Below are 21384 nucleotides of genomic sequence, written 5' to 3'. Positions count from 1 at the left end.
CCCCCCCCCCCCCCCCCCCCCCCCCCCCCCCCCCCCCCCCCCCCCCCCCCCCCCCCCCCCCCCCCCCCCCCCCCCCCCCCCCCCCCCCCCCCCCCCCCCCCCCCCCCCCCCCCCCCCCCCCCCCCCCCCCCCCCCCCCCCCCCCCCCCCCCCCCCCCCCCCCCCCCCCCCCCCCCCCCCCCCCCCCCCCCCCCCCCCCCCCCCTCCCCCCCCCCCCCACCCCCCCCCCCCCCCCCCCCCCCCCCCCCCCCTTTCATGAATTCTATTTCATATAAGATTAAAATTCATAAAAGAGACTTAATAATAAAGGTTTGATCTTTGAGAATTCTTTTAATTTATTTGTAAACGCAAGTGGAAATTTCCAAATTAGAATATTGAAAATCTTCTTATGGAGTTGAGAAACAATAATACACTTCAAAAAATATATAACCATTCCTTTAACTAATAAATCAATGCATTAACCATACTTTAATTAGCCATTTGCGAACCTCTTGGTTGGTAGAATTTAAGGTATTGCATTGAAAAGTTAAATGTGCATATTCCAATTAATAAATTGTATGAAAGGAAGCTAAAGAGAAACTGACCAAAGAAAAAAATATATAAAGGCAAGAAAGGGTTCCATATCCCTCCGGACTTGCTCATCATTTTTATGGGCTCTAAAGCTTCCTTCGAGTTATCAAATATTCCAAAGAATCATTAGTTGTTTAGCCGAAGAAGATGCAATATATTTTTTATTTTTCTTGCTAGAGCTAAAGAATCCAGAGTAGATATACTCCGGAAGCAAAACCTCTTAGAGTCCGGAGCCTAAAGGGTATAAAATTACACGGTATAAACCAAAAAAGGGTAGCCAATCATTACCACGTAGACAATCAGTATAAAACTTCAGTCAATCATTACCACGTAGACAATATTGATTTAGCTTCCATTAATTCTAATGTCTTGAGCAACTTTTTATTTAATTAGAACTTCAACAATTTTCTGCTTAATTTGCTCCAACTCTCATCATCTTCATATCGCTTTATCTCTACATAGTAAAATATAATATTAAGCACAAACCACAATAATTAATACTTACAAGACAATTAAAAGTAATAAAATATGATGCAACAATAAATAAATAAATATATGCAATTTTAGGCCGAACATCACCACCCCACACTTAAACTCTTGCTCTCCCTCGAGTAAGCAATAAAATCACTCTCAATAAATCAAGCCTAGGAACACCACCACTTAGGTTGATACCAACAATTAAGCCCTATGGCAACTCACAACATCAATATACACTTGTTGATCATCATAGAAGATATACAAGTCAACAAAGAAACAACAAACTTCTAACCTCCTAACCTCAGAGATGACTCTAACTCATCAAATTTAACCTCGCTCACCTACTCTGTCAAAGAAATCTAATAACATCACCTATCTATCATGAAACAAGTTCCCTCACAAGAGGAAATAATCCACATACTCAAATCAAAGAATCAAATGTAAATTAAGGACTTAGCATCAAAGCACAACTATCGCACTCACAAAGAAATTCACATGTATGCCCAAAGAACCATAGGCTTGCCCATTATGCACATCTCCACTAATTAAGAGTGCTCGAATAGAATCAAATAGGACTTTAACGGGTTGTAATGTTGGCTAGGGGACGAGGAGGAAACCTATATCATAGTAATTTACACTTCCCTAAGCACTTTGCACTTTCAGACTTCATCACCCATTAATTTCACCTCTTCACTTTATTTTTCAGCCCTCTCTTCATCAATTATTTCACAAGTATTTCTCACCATATCAGGAACGTTTCGATCATTTCTTCCTTCAAACAATTTTTTTTTTCATGTCACATTCTTTCAAAGAGGGCCTTTTCATCACTTTGGAGCTATCATTGGTCACCATTTTTCACTCGACCATCCCTTTTCTTCAGATTTCACAATTTTAACACAGTCTAAGCTATAGTGCTCAAGAAAACAAGGTGCAAAAACTAGGGATTCAAACAAAAGGATCAAGGCAAAAATACGGTTAACAAACGAAAGGCTACAGGCTCAAAGGGCTAACTAATGGTATAATTTCTGAAAAGGCTAAAATTCACAAAACATATCAAAGAAAGCCTATTATCATCTTCTAAACAGAGCAACACTTTTTCTTTCGCTTCAATAACATGCAGGGCAAGTTCTAGACTAAGATACAAAAGATGGAATATAAGCAAGAAATCCTTACCACACATGGCACAAGTATCAATCAAGATGGATCAATTCTACTCTAGGACAGATAGGATCATGACGAACTACAAAATAAGAATAAGTTATACACAAAGTCACAACCATGAACTAGGTGTCAGAAAGTCTGCTATTTTTTTATTACTCAAGCACTCACAGGAAAGTACTACTCAATCTCAGGCCCAAATATGCTAGTATCTAACAAGTCACAAGGTCTTTCTTCTCTTTGCTTTACTACAAAAAAATTAATCCTAAAAACAAAAACAAAAAATTACCCAGTTCAAGGGCCCCCCTCGGGAAAGAACCGAGGCCATAAGAAAACCCAAGGGATGGATGATCTATGCCACTAAAAGAGAAAAAGAAGCTATAAAAGAAAAATAAAAGAACGAACAAACAAAAAAAAATCTTTTTGAATTTTTATTAGTTTTCTATTTTTTTTATATATATAAGGCTAAGAAAATAAAATAAAATAAAAATCCTACAACATAATCATCCTTGACCTCAAATATCGGAAGTACCCACCCCACACTTAAAAATATGCATTGTCCTCGATGCATGTATAGTAGAGAAAAATTAAAACAAGGGTGAGAAATACTCCCTGAGACCCCCTAGGGCCTAGCTAGCAGCATAATCCTCAACATCAAGGGTCGAGACGACCCCACACTTAATTTCAAACATGGTCCTCAGCTATCAACTTCGGATACTCAAACTTCCCCTAATCTGCAAATAAAAACAAAACAAAACAAAACATAACACTATAAAAATAAAAAACTATTACACATTAGGTTACCTCCCAATAAGCGCCTTAGTTAACGTTGCGGCAAGACGGGAATCAACTTTTTCCTCCACCTCGAACTTATGAATTGTATCCCCAATTTTACATCAAATTTTCTATCACGCTTCTGGGGCGGTGGTGTGAAAATAAAGGAGCCAAGCAACAGGTGTCGCATTTTGCACTTCTTGGCCCTTAAGTGAGGAACGTCGTTTTGCCTTTTCGGTGGAGCAAATTTCAGGATGTAAGGCTCTTGTTCCTCATCTATACAATTCTTCATTGGCGTGGAGGGCTCAATTTCCATGTCGCCAAACAAACATAATGTAGAAAAATGTTTAGAATGAGGACCAACATGCCCCAACTCTAAAACTGCATTATTTTTTACATCCTCACTTTTGTACACTTCCTCAACAATGACATCATCAACAAATATCCGATCGAATGGTTGGAATTCCTCTATTTGCTCCATAAGTTGGCCAGTATCCACAACAATTGGTGGTTGGGCATCAGACGCCTCAACCTTTTTGTTTATTTGAGCCTGCAGGTCATAGATATCTAAGCCAAATTGGTCTATCTCTTGTTTGAGCTCAGTTCTACCCTCTATCAGTTGTGTAGCCATGTTTGTAAGACCATCACAGAGAAACTCATGAAATTTCATCTGTTGAGCTTGTTCCGTAAGCCAAGATTGGCTCACTATATCTACTTCTTCAAAGCTATCTACTTGCGGGAACTCGCTCTCTTCTTCTGTTTGAGGTTCGTCTTGAGTATTGGCTAAGCCTGTAACTTGTAGATCATTACAAGTTTCAGCTCGGCCTGCATCTCTGTGAGTTTAGCACGAATCCTCTCTATGGCTTTCCACATCTCTGTGTTCGGCTCTCTCATTAATGCATTGTGCTCCATTATTTGCTTCCCCCTATTTGTTTCATCATATCGCTAACCCGAGCAAGACTTTCCACATCCTCTACTTCATTACTCCTGTTAACATCACAAACAACAGGAGAATCATAATAGGGGCTCGGGGATGGGGAATAAGAGTTAGGACAACCATTGCAATGACCGTCATGACCACTACATATATTACAAACATTCCACTCAAAAGATTGGGAAGGTGCACACAACCCATTCTCGGAAATATTTTGACAGTGTTGCCACAAGTGGGGTCCTCCACAAATCAGACAAGGATCACCAAAATAGCAACAGCCAATATTCAACCAATTTTTATTCCAAGATGCCATGTCAAGAAAGCTAACCTAAAAATTAAATTAAAATAAACAATAATAATAATAATAATACTAATAATTAAAAAAAAATGAATAAACAAAAAGAAAAGTCTAATCTAGATAACCAATTAATTTCTAAGTATACGCGGTCATACAAGTAATATAGGATTTAAAGTCCAGATATCGTACCTACAGAGACTTATGATTAACTATTTACTAAATTAAACTATACTAGTTATCTACACAAGAAGTAAAATCTCAAGATATAATTATTAACTAACTAAAAATAAAATAAAACAAATAATGAACTTCAACTAAGAAAGAGCGGATTTTTATCGGAGAAGAGATAGATCTAGGGCTATGACCACTAACAATCCAGTTGAGTTTTCAAATCGTTCTACCTATGGGTTACTAGTTGACGGGTTAATTATAATGTTATGAGTATCTTCCGAGTTGCTCACAAGCCTGTAGATGCTACTATAACGCCTATATTCCTATGGTCGCCAGAGGTAACAAGAACGCATTTAATTCTCCGTATTCAACTAAGCAAGGCTAAAGGGTATATTCCTATCATCAATAGCGAAACAATTAATCGAACAAGCTCTATTTATTCTAATTACACATGCAAATTCCCTATCCCTAGTTCAATTCACACGCCACAGATAGTGTTTAACTATTTCGTCAAATAATCAAACTATTAAGATCAAGAATAAATAAATAAATAACCCAAAGATGAAAAATCAATAGATAAAACGATAATCAAACGTCAACTTTCATGCTAGTGCCAAAACCCTAGAACTAAAGAGTTTAGCTCCACATAGACATGGATGAAAAACAACAAATCATCCGAATAAAAACGTAAAAATAAGTATTTACAGAGAAGAGAAGGTAAAACCCTGTAACTATGGCCTCCACGGCGGCTCCAAGCTCTCTCTAGGTCCAAAGTTCTGAATTAAGAGTTTTAAGTTATCCAAAGCTTTTAAAAAACCCTGTTTTATGAACTATTTATAGGTGTAGGAAAAGACCCACACAAAATAACCTAGTCCAAAACTAATTGGGAAGAATTAATTCTGAAATTGGCTCACCGCCTTGACTTCTTATGCGGTGCTTCATCCGAATTCCAACTGTAACGTGAGATGGACTTTTGCTGTACTTCATACAAATTCCATTCATTACAACTTCACTCAATCATTACCACGTAGACAATATTGATTTAGCATTACAACTTCACTCAATCATTACCACGCAGAAAATATTGATTTAGCTACCATTAATTCTCATGTCTTCAGCAACCTTTTATGTAATTAGAACTTCAACAACTTTCTGCTCAATTTGCTCTAAGTCTCGTCATCTTCACATCGCTTTATCTCTACATAGTAAAATATAATATTAAGCACAAACTGCAATAATTAATACTTAAAAGACAATTAAAAATACTAAAATATGACGCAACAATAAATAAATATATGCAATTTTAGGTCGAACATCACCCACAAAGCAAGGCAATGCCTCGCTATGGGCTTTGCCCAGCGAGCGTTGCTGCCAGGTACGTTGGTTTTGCTCTTCAAATTATTTGCTTTGTTTTGTTCCTTCTCTTTATCTTCAAATTAGTTGCCATGGAACCAAGGTAATTCTTCTTCTCTTTGCCTTCTCACTTTTCAATTACTCTCTCTAGTCATTGACTCATCATGCACTAATCATTATCGAGTAATCATTGCATTCTCACTTCGTCTCCTTTCTTCTTTTCCATTATTTTCTTCCAATTGGTACGCCCAAGCTACTTCTAATTCTACTCAATGTTTCGTTTTCCCAGTAGTTAAGAGGCAAGTTGGGCAGTTTTACCCAAAGTGGAATAGTTTTCAGAATCTCCTCGTGAAAATTAAATTCTACTGTCCAGGCCTTGACTATTACAGGCTTGCTATTGATGGTATATGGACCAGAAAATAGCACTGCATTCTTCTCTTCCTCTTTGCTGAATTTAATCACAAAAAAACCATTATTATGGTAGTATATTTTGGGCTTAGTCACAAAATTCCACTGCCCAGGAATGAATCTCTCTATAGCCCCAATACTCGGTGATTCCCCAGCCACATACAGGATTATCGCACCCCTCTATTTTTCCGTTCCTTTAGCAACTTCATTCCTCTGGAGTTCTACAATTTGTTCCCTATTTTCAATTACAGGCGCAATAAAGGATAGGGTCATGCCCTTAGATGCAAATTTATTACCTGTGATCATTGACGCCCATGACCGTTGTTCCTCCCCCTTTTGCTGTTCTATTACCTCTACTGTTGTCTGTATGTTCAGGTTGGTCTTAGAAGTTTGAATCACTCTCCCTGGGCTTTGCGTCTCCCCCATGTTTGGGGTTGTAGCTCCACTTGCTACTTTGACTACCTCAATATGACTAGGGCTAGCTAGTAGTGTGGATTGTTTAGTCGAATTGTTCTTCAGTTCCCTACTTGTCGATGGATTTGTACCCTTTGAAGCGGCACTTGGTGCTCCATTCTTCTCTGTGCTTCCATTCTTCCCTGAGAAAAATTCCGAGAGCTGAAGCTTCATTGTTTCCTTTGCGGTGTCTTTTTAGGCCGTCCCCTCCCTATTTTTCCAGCAGGCATAGGTTAGCAGCTCACGCTAATCATGCGCCCAGAGAAAGTTAGAGAGAGAAAGTACACCGTTATATACTCTCTTAGTTAATTAGATTATGAATCTAATCTTATTCCACATGTTTTGTTTTTCTATGTAAAGTAATAATGAACCTAACTATTAACGAGTGGCATGAATGAGCCGTTTCGAATAGTTCGATGGCGTATTTGAGATTTTTCCTTAGAAAAAAAGAAAATATTTAGTTAAGAGAGATTTGAGGAATTTGGGAAAACATCAACAACCACTACCTTATTTTGTGAGTTTTTTTTTTTGGTACAATTATTTTGTGAGTGCCGTGATTGGCATGGTACAATAGACTCAACTATTGATGACTTTCACTAAAACAACTTGCTGTACTAAGAATTGACGCTCTAAGGGTGTGTTTGGTATGAAGGAAAATGTTTTTCAAGAAAATATTTTTTCGGAAAATAAGTGGTTTTCCTACTCATTTTCTTGTGTTTGGTACGTAAGTTGAAAAATGTCATTTTAAGAGCATTTGCATATACTCAAAGCAAAACATTAAAGTTTTTGAATTAGGTGTGCAGCTTTTGGTGGTGGGAAGTACGGGTTGAGACGTAGGGTAGGGTGGGGGGTGGGTGGTGTAAAAAATCAGAAAAATAAAACTTTTAAATAAATTAAAAATGAAAATTAAATTCTTTTTGGATGGTGGTGGGGGTGATGTAAGAAACCCAAAGAAAAAAAACTTTTAAATACTTTTTAAAAAATGAAAATTAATCTTTTTAGGAGGCTTTTGGGGAGGGAGGGTGTAAAAATCCACAAAAGGACCTTTTAAAAACTTTTTTTAGAAAAAATAAACTTTTTTTGGAGGGGTTGGTGTGTGTGTGTGGGGGTGGGGGGGGGGGGGGGTTGGGGGCGGGGGCGGGGGGGCTGAAAAATCAATAAATATATTTAAAAAAAAATTGAAGAAAAACAATTGGAGGTGATAGTGGGAGGTAAGAATTTTTTTTTTCATTTTTTATAAAAGTAAAATAAAATATATGCAAAAGAAAATTCGGAGTGGGTGTTCGAAGGTAGGGGTGGGTGGTGGAAGGTGGAGTGTGGGGATCAGTGGCTTGGGTGGGGTGGGTTTTTGGTGGTGTGTGGTGGGGTGGTGTGTGGAGTGGGGTTGGTGGCGGGGGGAGAGGGTTGGTTTTGGTGGTGTGAGCGTGGGGGTAGGTTGCGAAAAGCGTTGGTATGTCGGAAAACATTTTCCCTCAAATTTTTATGAAAAACATTTTCTCCTATTTGGAGGAAAATATTTTTCAAGATTTTAAGTGCAACCAAACAAAAGAAAATAGGGAAACATAATCCGGAAAACATTTTCCGTCAAACATACCCTTAATCTAAACCAAAAAACACTCCAGAGAATAATATCCAGTTTAGCAAATCTTTCAGGAAGTCAAAATTGCACATTTTTCTAAGAAAAATGTCTCAGAGAGTTGATTGAGCACGGAATATAAGACTAAAAAGAAGTTTTTTGAAATTTGTGGTCTAAAAGAAGTAACAGATATTTGTGCTACTATAAATCATCTGATTAAGGGTAAACATAATTTTTAAAGTTAAATAGTTACTAAATATAGAAAGATGTCATTTTTTTGGAACTGACTAAAAAGAAAAGAGTGTCATATAAATTGAGACGCAGGGAGTAAACGCTTTTGAGTAGTAGTAAAAGTTGGAAAAAAATAGCTTCTTCACATAAGCACTTTTTAAGCTTGGTCAAGCACAAATTGTTGCTCCAATATTAACAAATATACTTTTAAATTTGATTAGCCAAAAGCAAACTGCTCTCTTTTAAAATAATTTTTTAAAAGGATATCTAACAAAACATATATTTCAAAATAAATAGATTTTGAATGTTAGGCCAAACATGCTATAAATTTTCTAGCATACTATTCTAATAACAAGGAGAGAAGGATATAACATTTTACCTTTTGTAATGAACTATTTAGCTAGTTGCTATTTGAATGTATTATTAGAAGTATAACTTGTACCACTTGTTCATAAAGTGATAAATACAATTTGCACTTGCTAGTTTTATCTTAGTTGTAGCAAATTGTAAATCAATTTGCACAAGTTGAATATTATAGATTGGGGCAAAATTCTTCTATAAATAGAGACCTTTGCCTTTTCATTTGAGACATCATCAACAAGTGAAATACAATTTCTCCCTCCTCTCTACAAAGCTATTAGTTTGCTTCTCTTATTTATTTTCAATTGTTTAATTTTATAACACATTATCAGCACAACGTTCTACCGTCTCAAGAAATTATTTTGAAGACTAAGGTATGGTTTTTTTCCTTTCTAATTATGGATAATCTTACAAAACTTGAGTTTGCTGCCCTTAATATTTTGGGCAAGAATTACCTATCATGGATGCTAGATGCTGAAATCCATTTAGATGCAATGGGTCTTGGAGACACCATAAAAGATCAAAACAAAGCATCCAAGCAAGATTGTGCTAAAACAATGATATTCTTGCGTCATCATCTTGATGAAATTTTAAAAATTGAATATCTTAGCATCAAGGATCCACTTATTTTGTGGAATAACATGAAAGAAATGTATGACCACCTGAAGATGGTCATCCTCCCAAAAGCACAGTACAATTGGATTCATTTAAGGTTACAGGACTTTAAGTCAATTATTGAGTATAATTCTGCGATGTTCAGAATTACTTCTCAACTGAAACTCTGTGGAGAAACAATTAGTGATTTTGATATGCTGGAACAGACGTTCTCCACCTTTCATGCCTCGAATGTGCTCTTGCAGTAGCAATATCGAGAAAAAGATTTCAAGAAGTATTCTGAATTGATTTCTCATTTTTTCGTGGCTGAACAAAATAATGATTTGTTAATGCAGAATCACGAGAATCAACGTATTGGCACTACCCCATTCCCTAAACTGAATGAGGTGCAATCCCACCACTCCAGACGCAGAAAAGGTCGTGGCCCCAGTCGTGGTCAAAATGCTCTTCTTGGGGATAATTATTCATCAAAGAAGAATTACCACCGGAGGGGGAAAAAGAAAGATGAGAAGTGCAAAGTGGCAGAAACAAGTGGCTCAGAAAATAGATGCTACCGATGCAGTGGAAGAGGACACAGTTCACGTACTTGTCGTACGCCAAAAAACTTGGTTGAGCTTTATCAAGCATCACTAAAGAAGAAAAAGAAAAATCCTGAAGCTAATTTTATCTCTGAGGATCAAGTTGATATTACTCACTTGGATGTGACCAATTTTTTTGAGCACTCTGAAGGAAAAATAGATCACTTGATTGGTGATAGATCTGTTGTTAAGGATGATTGATTTGCTTAATTTTAGTTTTTGCTAATTCGTAGCAGTAAGCAAACAAAGATCATGTAATCATAGTATTAGTCTATTTCTGTGTTCATGCTTATTTCCATTTGTATCACAATAGTAAAAGATCATGTAATCACAGTACTAGTCTATTCCCGTATTTATGCCTATTTCCGGTTTTATATATTAAACATTTTGTTTTTCAAATGATAGTAGTAATATTTACTATTACTTTTATTATGTATGCCATTTGAAGATATGGATATCTCTCAAATGAGTTTGAATTAAAATTCAATTGTGAAGATATTTGTTTGATTGATTCTACTACAACGCACACGATATTCATAGGCAAGAAATATTTTTCTCATTTACTCATGGGCAAGATAAATGTTACTACGAATTCTAATAGTACTAATTTGAATGAAGGCTCTCAAAGAGCCATCATAATTTTGCCTAAGGGAACAAAACTCATTATAAATGATGCCACGTTCTCTCCTAAGTCTCGAAGGAACTTATTGTGTTTTAAAGATATCTGCCAAAATGGATATCATATTAAGACAATGGATGAGATGAATCTTCAATATCTTGGAATCACCAAGAATGTCTCAGGCCAGAAATATGTTATGGAAAAGTTCCCTGCTTTATCTTCTGGCTTATATTGGACAAAAATTAGTGCAATTGAGGCATATTCTATTGTAAACCAGAAGTTTACTAATTCCAATAGTTTCATACTTTGGCATGATCGACTGAGACATCCCGGATCTATAATGATGAGGCAAATTATAGAAAATTCAAATGAGCATCCATTAAACAACCTGAAGATTCTTTCAAATGATGAATTTTCTTGTACTGCTTGTTATCAAGGCAAGTTAATTATTAGGCCATCACCAACAAAAGTTGGGATTGAGTCCCCTGCATTTTTAGAACTCATACAAGGAGATATTTGTGGACCTATTCACCCCCTTAGTGGGTCGTTTAGATATTTTATGGTCTTAATAGATGCTTCTTCAAGATGGCCTCATGTGTGCCTACTGTAATCTCGCAACCTGGCGTTTTCAAAATTATTGGCACAAATAATTCGATTACGAGCACAATTTCCTGACAATCAGATCAATTCTATTCACCTTGACAATGTTGCTGAGTATTCATCCCAAGCAATTAATGATTATTGTTTATCAATTGGATAAAAGTTGAACATCCTGTATTTCATGTTCACACTCAAAATGGTCTTGCAGAATCATTAATTAAACGCCTGCAGTTGATAGGAAGACCATTACTGATGAAAACAAGGTAGCTCACTTCTGTTTGGGGTCATGTAATTTTGCATACATCAACACTTGTTCGTCTCAGACCGACAAATTATCATATTGCAATTAGTTTTGGGTCAAGAACCTAATATATCCCATCAAGAATTTTTTGATGTGCCTGTAGAACCACCACATCTTACTAAGATGGGTCCCCAAAGAAGGTTAGGAATATATGTTGGGTTTGAATCAACCTCCATTATTCGCTACCTTGAACCATTGACGAGAGATTTGTTCACTGCTCGATTTATAGATTGTCGATTTGATGAGACACTTTTTCCAAAATTAGAGGGAGAAAATAGTGAAATCAGAAGAGAAATTTTGTGGAATAATCCATCTCATCTTGATCCACGTTCTTCTATTTGTGAGCAAGAGGTTCAAAAGATTATTTACCTGCAGAAAATAGCAAATCAAATGCCAAATGCATTTACAAATTTCAAAGGAATTACCAAATCACATATCCCTGCAAAGAATGTCCCAGTTCGGATTGATGTCCCTGTAGGACCTTCTACTTGTGGCATAGCTAATGAGTCCAAAGCACGCCTGAAGCGTGGTAACCATTTAGTTCTAAGGATCAAAATCCTAGAAAACGAAAAACAAACAGACAAGATGACACTATGAAAGAATCTCATAAAGGAATTCAAGATTTGGGCAATCCTATGATCCTTGAAGAGATCAATGAGTCTGAGACTCAAGAAAATGAGGAACTATCAATAAATCCAATTGTCGATCGTAACATTTTGAATCAATTAGAAATAGTGGTGGATTATGTCTTTGCATATAATGTTGCAACAAGAATTATGCAAGATAGTGAGGATATTGAACCTCAATCTATTGGAGAATGTTGACAAAGATGTGATTGGCCAAAGTGGCAAGAAGCAATTAAATCAGAGTTTAATTCACTTGTCAAACGCCAAGTTTTTGGACCTGTAAACACCTAAGGGTATTAAACCTGTTGGTTATAAATGGGTCTTTGTGCGTAAAAGAAATAAGAAAAATAAAATACAAAGATACAAGGCACGACCTATTGCACAAGGATTTTCACAAAGACTTGGTGTCGATTATGAAGAGACATACTCACCGGTTATGGATGCGATAACATTACGTTATCTCATTAGTTTTGTTGTCCATGAGAGAGTTGAGATGCATTTGATGGATGTGGTTACAACCAATTTTTATGGGTCACTTGATAGTGAGATATATATATGAAAATCCCTAAAGGTTTTAAGATGCCTGAAGCATATGGTTCAAAGTCTCGGGAAATATACTCAATCAGATTGCAAAGATCATTGTATGGTTTGAAGCAATCAGGATGCATGTGTTATAACCTCCCTTAGTGAGTATTTATAGAAGGAAGGTTGTATAAATGATGCCATTTGCCTATGTGTTTTTATAAAGAAAACAACATCGGCGTTCTTTGTACTTGCTGTTTATGTTGACCGACATAAACCTTATTGGAACTCCAGCAGAGCTTCAAAAGGCAATTGATTATTTAAAGAATGAATTTGAGATGAAAGATCTTGGAAAGACAAAATTATGTCTTGGTTTGCAAATTGAATATTTGACAAGCGCTATCTTTGTCCATCGACCTGCCTATATAGAAAAGGTGTTGAAACGATTTTACATGAATAAAGCACATCCATTAAGTACTCCGATGGTTGTCCAATCACTTGATGTGAGTAAGGATCTGTTTCAATCTCAAGAAAAGAATGAAGAGATTCTTGGTCCTGAAGTACCATATCTTAGTGTGATTGGTGCACTAATGTATCTTGCTAATACTACAAGGCCTGACATAGCATTTTCAGTTAATCTGTTAGCAAGATATAGCTCTGCTCCAACCAGGAGACACTGAACGAAATCAAAAACATATTGTGGTATCTAAAAGGGACTGCTGATATGGGCTTGTTTTATTCTAACAATTGCAGTCCCGATCTTGTTGGTTATGCCGATGCAGGGTATTTATCTGACCCACACAAAGCTCGATCTCAAACAGGCAATGTGTTTGCATGTGGTGGTACTGCCATATCTTGGCGATCTACAAAACAATCTATTGTGGCTACTTCATCAAATCATGCCGAAATAATAGCTATTCATGAAGCAAGCCGAGATATGTGTGGCTGAGGCCAATGATACATCTCATTCGAGAAAAATGTGATTTAAAATGTGATAGAGTACCCACGATCTAATACGAAGATAATGCAGCGTGCATAGTCCAATTAAGGGGAGGATTCATAAAAGGAGATATATAGAGCGAAACATATTTCACCAAAGTTTTTCTTCACACGTGATCTCCAAAAGAAGGGTGATATCAACGTACAACAGATTCGGTCAAGTGATAATTTAGCGGATTTGTTCACTAAAGCATTGCCAACTTCAACATTTAAGAGGTTGATGTACAAGATTGGAATGCGTCATCTCCGAGACATTAATTGAAGTTTCCATCAGGGGGAGTAAAATATACATTGTACTTTTTTTTCCTTAACCAAGGTTTTATCCCATTTGGCTTTCCTAGTAAGGTTTTTAATAAGACAGCTAGCAATGCGTATTACAAGATATGTGTACTCTTTTTCCATTCACTAGAATTTTTTCCCACAAGGTTTTTTTTCTAGCAAGGTTTTAACGAGGCACATTATCTATTAATAAAACATCCAAGGGGGAGTGTTATGAACTATTTAGCTAGTTGTTGTTTGGATGTATTATTAGAAGTGTAACTTGTACCACTTGTTCATAAAGTGATAAATACAATTTGCACTTGCTAGTTGTATCTTAGTTGTAGTAAATTGTAAATCAATTTGCACAAGTTGAATATTGTAGATTGAGGGGAATTTTTTTTTCTATAAATAGAGATCTTTGCCTTCTCATTTGAAACATCATCAAAAAGTGAAATAGAATCTCTCCCTCCTCTCTTCTAAGCTATTAGTTTGCTTCACTTATTTATTTTCAATTATATAGTTTTATAATACCTTTGAAATAGTTACTTTTTTTCTTTTTTGTTAATTTCTCTGCAACTGATTTGTCCCCTTTTTTTTCCGCAAGTGAATGGAAGGATAATACAAACAGCTGGATATCAATTCACACTAATAGCTAAAAGACTAGAGTTAGACGGGCTTTTCCTCTAATGCAACTTGTACCACTCAGACTTGACACTCTTACCAAATAACACTCCACTGACTTACAAACAGCAGTGTATTGGTATACAATGATCATCATTAAATAGACGATGTATTGAATTTCAAGTATTCAATTTAAAAGATATAGAAGCTATTTTTAAAAAGTGTATTTATCTAAGAGAGATTTGAGATAATTCAGGAAAGCGTAAACCACGACTAATTTACTTTTCTTGAGTGGAAAACAGATGCGCAAAACCCGTAATATTCAATATGATGAACAAGTCTCTTCCAAGTTATAAATGCCACAAGTGACCAGAAAAAAATACTTCCGCCGCCCTCTGTACTTATCATGTATTAACTTGGCACACTCTTAAGGAGCTATAAATAGAATAATAATTTTACCATATGACCCCTAATTATTACTACGTCATTTAATGTTTAAAGTTAGTGAAACATACTTTAAAAGTTGTGTAACCACTAAGAATTTCTTGAACTTTCTAACCCAATAATTAATAATAATTGTAAAATAGGTATAAAATGATAAATTACCTTTTGATTTTCCAAACTGGACAAATGAAAATTAATAACTATTTTTAGTATACAACAGTGTTTTAAAAGGCGACGGCGTGAGGCGAGGTATTTTACGGAGCACGGGGCGTACATCCCGTGGATCTATGGGGCGTATGTCTCATGTTTCTTCACTTTTATAATTTTATTACTAAAAATTAGCAAAAGTAAAGTTTTCATTAAAACTCTGCAAATAAATTCAAATAAATCGCCAATAATATAAAAAAAGTTATTATAAATATTTTTGAGAAAGGTAACAACACCAATTCGGAATTATGATCTAGAAGTCTACAAAATTTTCTCCTCTCTCTCTCCTCCCATGCAAACCCTAGTTTGAAACCCTAACAGTGTTATGGCCACTCCGGCCAATGGCCAGCCGCCGCATATGGTGGTTGGTCAGTCATTATCACCCCAAAGTTTCCCTCCTCTCTCCCTCCTCCCTCCTCTCTCTTTGTCCAGCAATGCTCAACAGCCCCAAACAATAATCCCTACGTCTACAACACAAAATTATCGTGAAACCCTAATGCATGAAACTGGTAAAAGTCCCATGCAAATGTGCGAATCCATTCCTATGAAGATGGTTGAGATTAAAGATGGTAAACATGTTGTAAGATGGTCCTCTTCAGAAGTATTACGAATGGAAAGGCTTGAAAACCTACATTATGCCATTGTTGGTAAGTTTTCATATGGATGGCCTGACCTAGAAGAGTTGAGATCTGTTATACCTTATCAGTGTGGCATAAAGGGTAATGTTCGTATAGGTTTGTTGAGAGATAGGCATGTCTTGATAAGATGTGATCTAAGGGAAGATTTTATAAACCTATCATCGAAAAGTGTATTTTGGTTGAAGTCAAAAGATGGTCATTCATATCAAATGAGGCCATTAATATATGATTCTAGATTCAGTGTGGACAAGGAAACTTCAATGGCTATTGCTTGGATTTCGTTTCCAAACCTGCTTCCTACCTTTTTTGTCAAGGAATCTTTGTTTACGTTGGCTTCTGCTGTGGATAAGCCAATCCAGTTAGATGTTGCTACTATCAATAAGACCAGGACAAACTGTGCAAAAGTGAAAGTGCAGGTAGATTTGCTTGCAGATTTGCCTAAGTATGTGTGGATGGAGATTGAGGATGATGTTACAAAGGATGTCAGGTCGATTAAAGTTAATATTCAATATGACTACTTACCAAAGTATTGCACAAAGGGCCTGTTGCAAAGTCATTCCAATGATGAATGTTGGGTGTTACATCCAGAATTGTTGGAAAATGGGGTGGCACATACTGGGGTAGGTTCACAGAATAATGGAAAGGCTGCAGTTGTAGTTGATGAACCTGGAACTAGTAAACAAGGGCAAATCCAACAAGGAAGATATAGAAGAAATAGGGGGTGGAAAAAACCAGTGCAACAATTTTTACCAAAGGTGTTATCCAGTGGTACTGTGGTAACCTACCCTGGAAACAAAGTGCAGTATAAGAACAATGTGAATCCGCTTAGGAGGGATGATGGAAACAAAGAAGTTACAGTATCAAACAAATTTGAGATACTGAACCAAGGAGTACAGGATTTTGATGTTAATAGGCTCAGTGATAGTCAGGAGGAGCTTGTCAATGAGGAAGATGTACTTATACAAGAAGGGGTTGCAGCTGAATGTATAGATGTCAAGAAAGAGCATAATAAGGTGCATACTGGTGTGGATGCTGCAAGCCTTAAACATCAAGCTCTACATGGAGTCCAGTTTCTGAAGAGGGTGAAGTTTATGAGAATGTAACTGCAAAGGTGCACACTACTCAAGCTGATAAGTACACTGTAGATGCTATTGCCAAAATACATCAACCTAATGATGATCCTGAACAAAAAGGCATTAATAGTTCACAGCTGGAAGATAAAGCACACTTTCTGGAGGTTAAAGAGATTAATGGTTCAGAAAAGTCTTATGACTATCAAGAACATGAGAATACTGAATTATTTGCAGATGATCAAAAGTCTGAAATGGTACAAAGAAGAGTTTATGAAGATGATCAGCAGCTAGGAATTGAATATAGGGATAGTAGGGATGCAGATGAAGTTGATCATCAAAAGAATGATAGCAACAAGAGTCATTGTGGTAATGAGGCCTCTGACAGGTCTTTGGTAAAGCAGATGTCTGAATGTAATCAAACAGGTGATCTGTCTTTGAATGATGGTTGTGTTGAGAAGATGCAACATATGACTAGTTCCATGGATGAAGAGGAGTCTGATCAGGTACCAATGCTGAAAGATATTGCTGATGAGGAGGTACATAACTCTAACTGTAACTTGCAGTAGGTTGGCTATTATCCAGACAAAGTTGCTGAAGCAGAACAAAGGAATTTAGCTTTGACCATTATTCTTGATATTAAAGATATGCAGCCTTTGAATGTTGTTGTAAGGGTATCACCTAACAAAGCTTTATATGATGTAGTCTCTCACAAGGTACAGGAGGAACCTGATAAGTTGACTTTGATCAATAATTAGAAGGAAGATGCTGATGGTGCTGCTATTGATCTGAAACTACAGCAGATGTGTGTAGAGGCAGGAGTATCTCCAAAAACACAAAGCAAAGGGTCAAGGAAAGGAAGAAAGCAAAATTCTGAGGTTCCACAAACTATGAGGTATTCAACAAGGAGTAACACTAAGAAATCTGTTAGATGATTATTAAAACTTTATTCTGGAACATAAGATCTGTGAAGTCCCAATAAGAATTTCATAGAGTTCCAATGTTAAATAAGCACCACAAGTTCTTTTTGATAGCTTTGATGGAACCTTTTCAGCATCAGAGACATATTCAGCAATATAGAAGGAAACTTGGAATGCCTTATGCTAATTCCAACTGTAATGGAAAAATCTGGTTCTTTGTGCAACACAATGTGGAGGTTAAGGTTCTATTGGATACTGAGAAATCCATTATTGTTAAGCTGAATTTTCAAGATTTCAATAAGGATATGGTGGTTACAATGGTGTATGCTAAATGTTCAGAAGTGGAGAGATTGCAATTGTGGGACAGTTTATATCTCTTGACTACTAATATGTCATCTCCTTGGCTGGTTGGTGGAGATTTTAATGTTATAATGAATGAAGAAGAAAAAATAGGAGGATTACCAGTTTTACCTCATGAATATGAGGATTTTGCTTTTTGTCTGAATTCATGTGAATTGCATGAGATGCCTTTCAAAGGAAGCCCTTTCACCTGGTGGAATGGTAGGGCTGCTAATGACTGCATTTTTAAGAGATTGGACAGGATTGTCCATAATGATACATTTCAGAATTGGTTTGGACAATTAGAAGTGCAATATTTGTCCAGGACTAGTTCTGATCATGCACCATTACTGCTATCATGTGGAGATCAAGTGCAAAAGTTTGTAAAACCATTCAGATTTCTCAAGTTCTGGGTGGAACATGATTCTTTTCTTCATTTAGTTAAGCAGCAATGGGAAACAGTATTAACAGATGATATATTTCTGTCTGTTAAGCTCAAGATAAAGAAACTGAAAACTGCTTTAAGTACATGGAGTAAGACTACTTTTGGTGACATTTTTAAATAACTTGTTATCAGGGAGGAAATAGTCAAGATTAAGGAGCAGTTGTTTGAGGCAGATCCATCTGAAGAAAATAGAATGGTCATGCAGAGGGCACAAGCAGAACTTAAGCTGTATCTTCATTATGAGGAGGAATTCTGGAGGCAAAAAGCTAGGATCGACTATTTTTCTGATAGAGATAAGAATACTGGATACTTTCATAGTCTGGTAAAGGGAAGAAAGAAAAGAATCCAGGTTATGAGGATTAAAAATGATGCTGGTAATTGGCTTGAGGATGTTGATAGTGTTGCTGATCAAGCTGTCAACTTTTTCCACAAGCAATTTACTCATGAAGAAGTTAGTGAAGATTCACCAATTTTTAATCATATTCAAGAGTTGATCAGAGAAGAGGATAATATACTTCTTATTGAACAACCTACTATGGAGGAAGTACAGAAGACTGTGTTTGAATTAAATGGGGATAGTGCCTGTGGCCCTGATGGATTTTCTGGTATATTTTATCAGAAATGTTGGGAGGTGATAAAGGATGATGTATATAGGATGGTTAAAGCTTTCTTTGAAGGACATACTCTCCCCAAGTCTATCACTCACACAAATCTGGTTTTACTGCCAAAGAAGACTGTTGTTGAGGCATTTTCTGATATGAGGCCTATAAGTCTTAGCAACTTTATCAATAAGGTCATCTCTAGAGTAGTTCATGATAGAATTGATAAGCTGCTTACAAGGGTGATATCTCCAAACCAATCTGGTTTTGTTAAGGGCAGAAATATAATGGAGAATGTGTTGTTGAAACAAGAAATTGTAACTGATATAAGGAAGAGAGGAAAACCAACAAATGTTGTGATTAAATTGGATATGGCAAAAGCATATGATAAGGTCTCATGGTTGTACTTATGTAAAATGATGGGAAAGATGGGCTTTTCTCCAGTTTTCATTGATCTGATTTGGAGGTTGTTGGCAAATAATTGGTATTCTGTTCTCCTAAATGGCCAAGCTCATGGTTTCTTTCATTCTACAAGGGGTATCAAACAAGGGGATCCACTCTCTCCTGCTCTTTTCATTATTGCTGCAAAGTCCTCTCAAGGGGCACTAAATTCTTTGTTTGATCAGCCTAGATTTGTGGGTTATGGGATGCCAAAGTGGAGTGCTGATTTGAATCATCTGGCATATGCAAATGATACAATCATTTTTTCTTCAGCAGATAACCAATCTTTATAGATGATGATGGATACTCTTCAGGAATATGAGAAAGTATCTGGACAGTTGATAAACAAGAGTAAAAGTTCTTATTATATGTTCAGCAAAGTATCACATGAGTTAAGTCAGCAGGTTGCAATAGTAACAGGTTTTGTGAGAGGTCAATTTCCTTTTACATATCTTGGAGTACCAATTACTCATGCCAGGAAAAGGAAAGTGGATTACACTGAATTATTGAAGAAAATCAAAGACAGATTACAAACCTGGAAAGGCAAGTTACTGTCTTATGGAGGAAAAGCAGTGTTGATTACAAGTGTCCTTCAAAGTATTCCAATTCATGTGTTATCTGCTATAAGGCCTCCTAAATGTGTTATAAAGGAACTACACAGGATATTTGCTATGTTCTTTTGGAATAATAAGGAGGAAGGAAGGTGCAGACACTGGGTAGCTTGGCTTAACATGTGCTTACCCAAACATGAAGGAGGTTTGGGTTTCAGGTCTATCAATGACACTTCCAAAGCTTTATGTGCTAAACTCTGGTGGAAGTTTAGAACCACTAGTTCTCTCTGGGCTAATTTTATGTGGAATAAATACTGTAAAAAACACATTCCTTAGGTGGTTCAATGGAAGGGAGGGTCACAAGTCTAGAAGATGATGTTGGAAGCAAGGGAAAGCATAGAACAGGAGATCTGGTGGGAGCCAAATATTGGAAGTTCAAACATTTGGTTTGACAATTGGACTAAGCTAGGAGCTCTTAGTTATGTGGTTCCCCAGTCCTGACAAATTAATGAGCATGCTGAAGATGTTTCTGAACTTATGACAGATGGAGGATGGAATATCAGTAAACTCATGCAGCTGTTTCCTGAAGATATTGTGCAACATATAATACAGGAAATTGGCATTACATATGTATCAAATGAATGGGATAGACCTTGGTGGATGATGACAAGTTCAGGCAGTTTTACAATAAGTAGTGCTTGGTAGTTACTGAGACAAAAAGCTAATGGAACAGTGCTATTTCAGAATATGTGGATCAAAGGTGTGCCTTTTAAAATTTCATTCTTTCTATGGAGATTGTGGAAGTTTAAAATCCCAGTTGATGAGGTGGTGGCAAGTATTGGCATTCCATTAGTTTCAAAGTGTTGTTGTTGTCATAATGCTCAGATGGAGACAATAAACCATTTGTTTCTGTGTGGGGATTTGGCTACAAAGGTATGGAGATACTTCAATATGGGGGCTGGTTTGAGCATGAATTGTGTACAGGTCAAACATGCTATAAGAAATTGGTGGGAAGCAAAATGTCATTTCAAAATGATAACCATATATAAAGCAGTGCCTGCTTTTATTGTGTGGCAAATATGGAAGTGGAGAAACAATAGACTCCATGGTGGTACAATGAATCTGAATAGGGTATTATATGACATAAATATGAACATTCATATGTTATGTAAAGTTCAGTTTCCTGGGCTGAATATTCCATCGAGATGGCATCAGATTGTTCAGTT

General features: G+C 36.6%; 2 protein-coding genes across 2 annotated transcripts; one reads left to right on the top strand and one right to left on the bottom strand.

Annotated features, from left to right (window-relative positions):
* Positions 1-5352: 5352 nt before the first annotated feature.
* Positions 5353-7104, bottom strand: LOC132605826 (uncharacterized). Its single transcript, XM_060319076.1, has 2 exons — positions 6439-7104; positions 5353-5579 (listed from the first exon to the last, which is right to left on the bottom strand). The coding sequence occupies exons 1-2, from the start codon at positions 6767-6769 to the stop codon at positions 5548-5550; spliced, it is 363 nt and encodes a 120-aa protein (XP_060175059.1). The 5' UTR covers positions 6770-7104; the 3' UTR covers positions 5353-5547.
* A 2056-nt stretch (positions 7105-9160) lies between these two features.
* LOC132607628 (uncharacterized) lies at positions 9161-10156 on the top strand. Its single transcript, XM_060321721.1, has 2 exons — positions 9161-9610; positions 9713-10156. The coding sequence occupies exons 1-2, from the start codon at positions 9161-9163 to the stop codon at positions 10154-10156; spliced, it is 894 nt and encodes a 297-aa protein (XP_060177704.1).
* Positions 10157-21384: the final 11228 nt, after the last annotated feature.

The sequence above is a fragment of the Lycium barbarum genome, chromosome 8 (genome assembly GCF_019175385.1).
Source record: "Lycium barbarum isolate Lr01 chromosome 8, ASM1917538v2, whole genome shotgun sequence".
Lineage (NCBI taxonomy): Eukaryota > Viridiplantae > Streptophyta > Magnoliopsida > Solanales > Solanaceae > Lycium > Lycium barbarum.
Note: the sequence above shows the minus strand (reverse complement) of the source record. Positions and strands in the feature narration are given on the sequence as shown.

Bases quoted from the DNA above. Each gene is read 5' to 3' on its own strand.
- LOC132605826 (XM_060319076.1), bottom strand. From the start codon at position 6,769: ATGAAGCTTCAGCTCTCGGAATTTTTCTCAGGGAAGAATGGAAGCACA. The intron at 5,580-6,438 runs GTAATAAATTTG...TTTACTATGTAG, and splicing joins ATGGGCGTCAATGATCACAG to AGATAAAGCGATGTGAAGAT.
- LOC132607628 (XM_060321721.1), top strand. From the start codon at position 9,161: ATGGATAATCTTACAAAACTTGAGTTTGCTGCCCTTAATATTTTGGGC. The intron at 9,611-9,712 runs GTGCTCTTGCAG...TTGTTAATGCAG, and splicing joins CCACCTTTCATGCCTCGAAT to AATCACGAGAATCAACGTAT.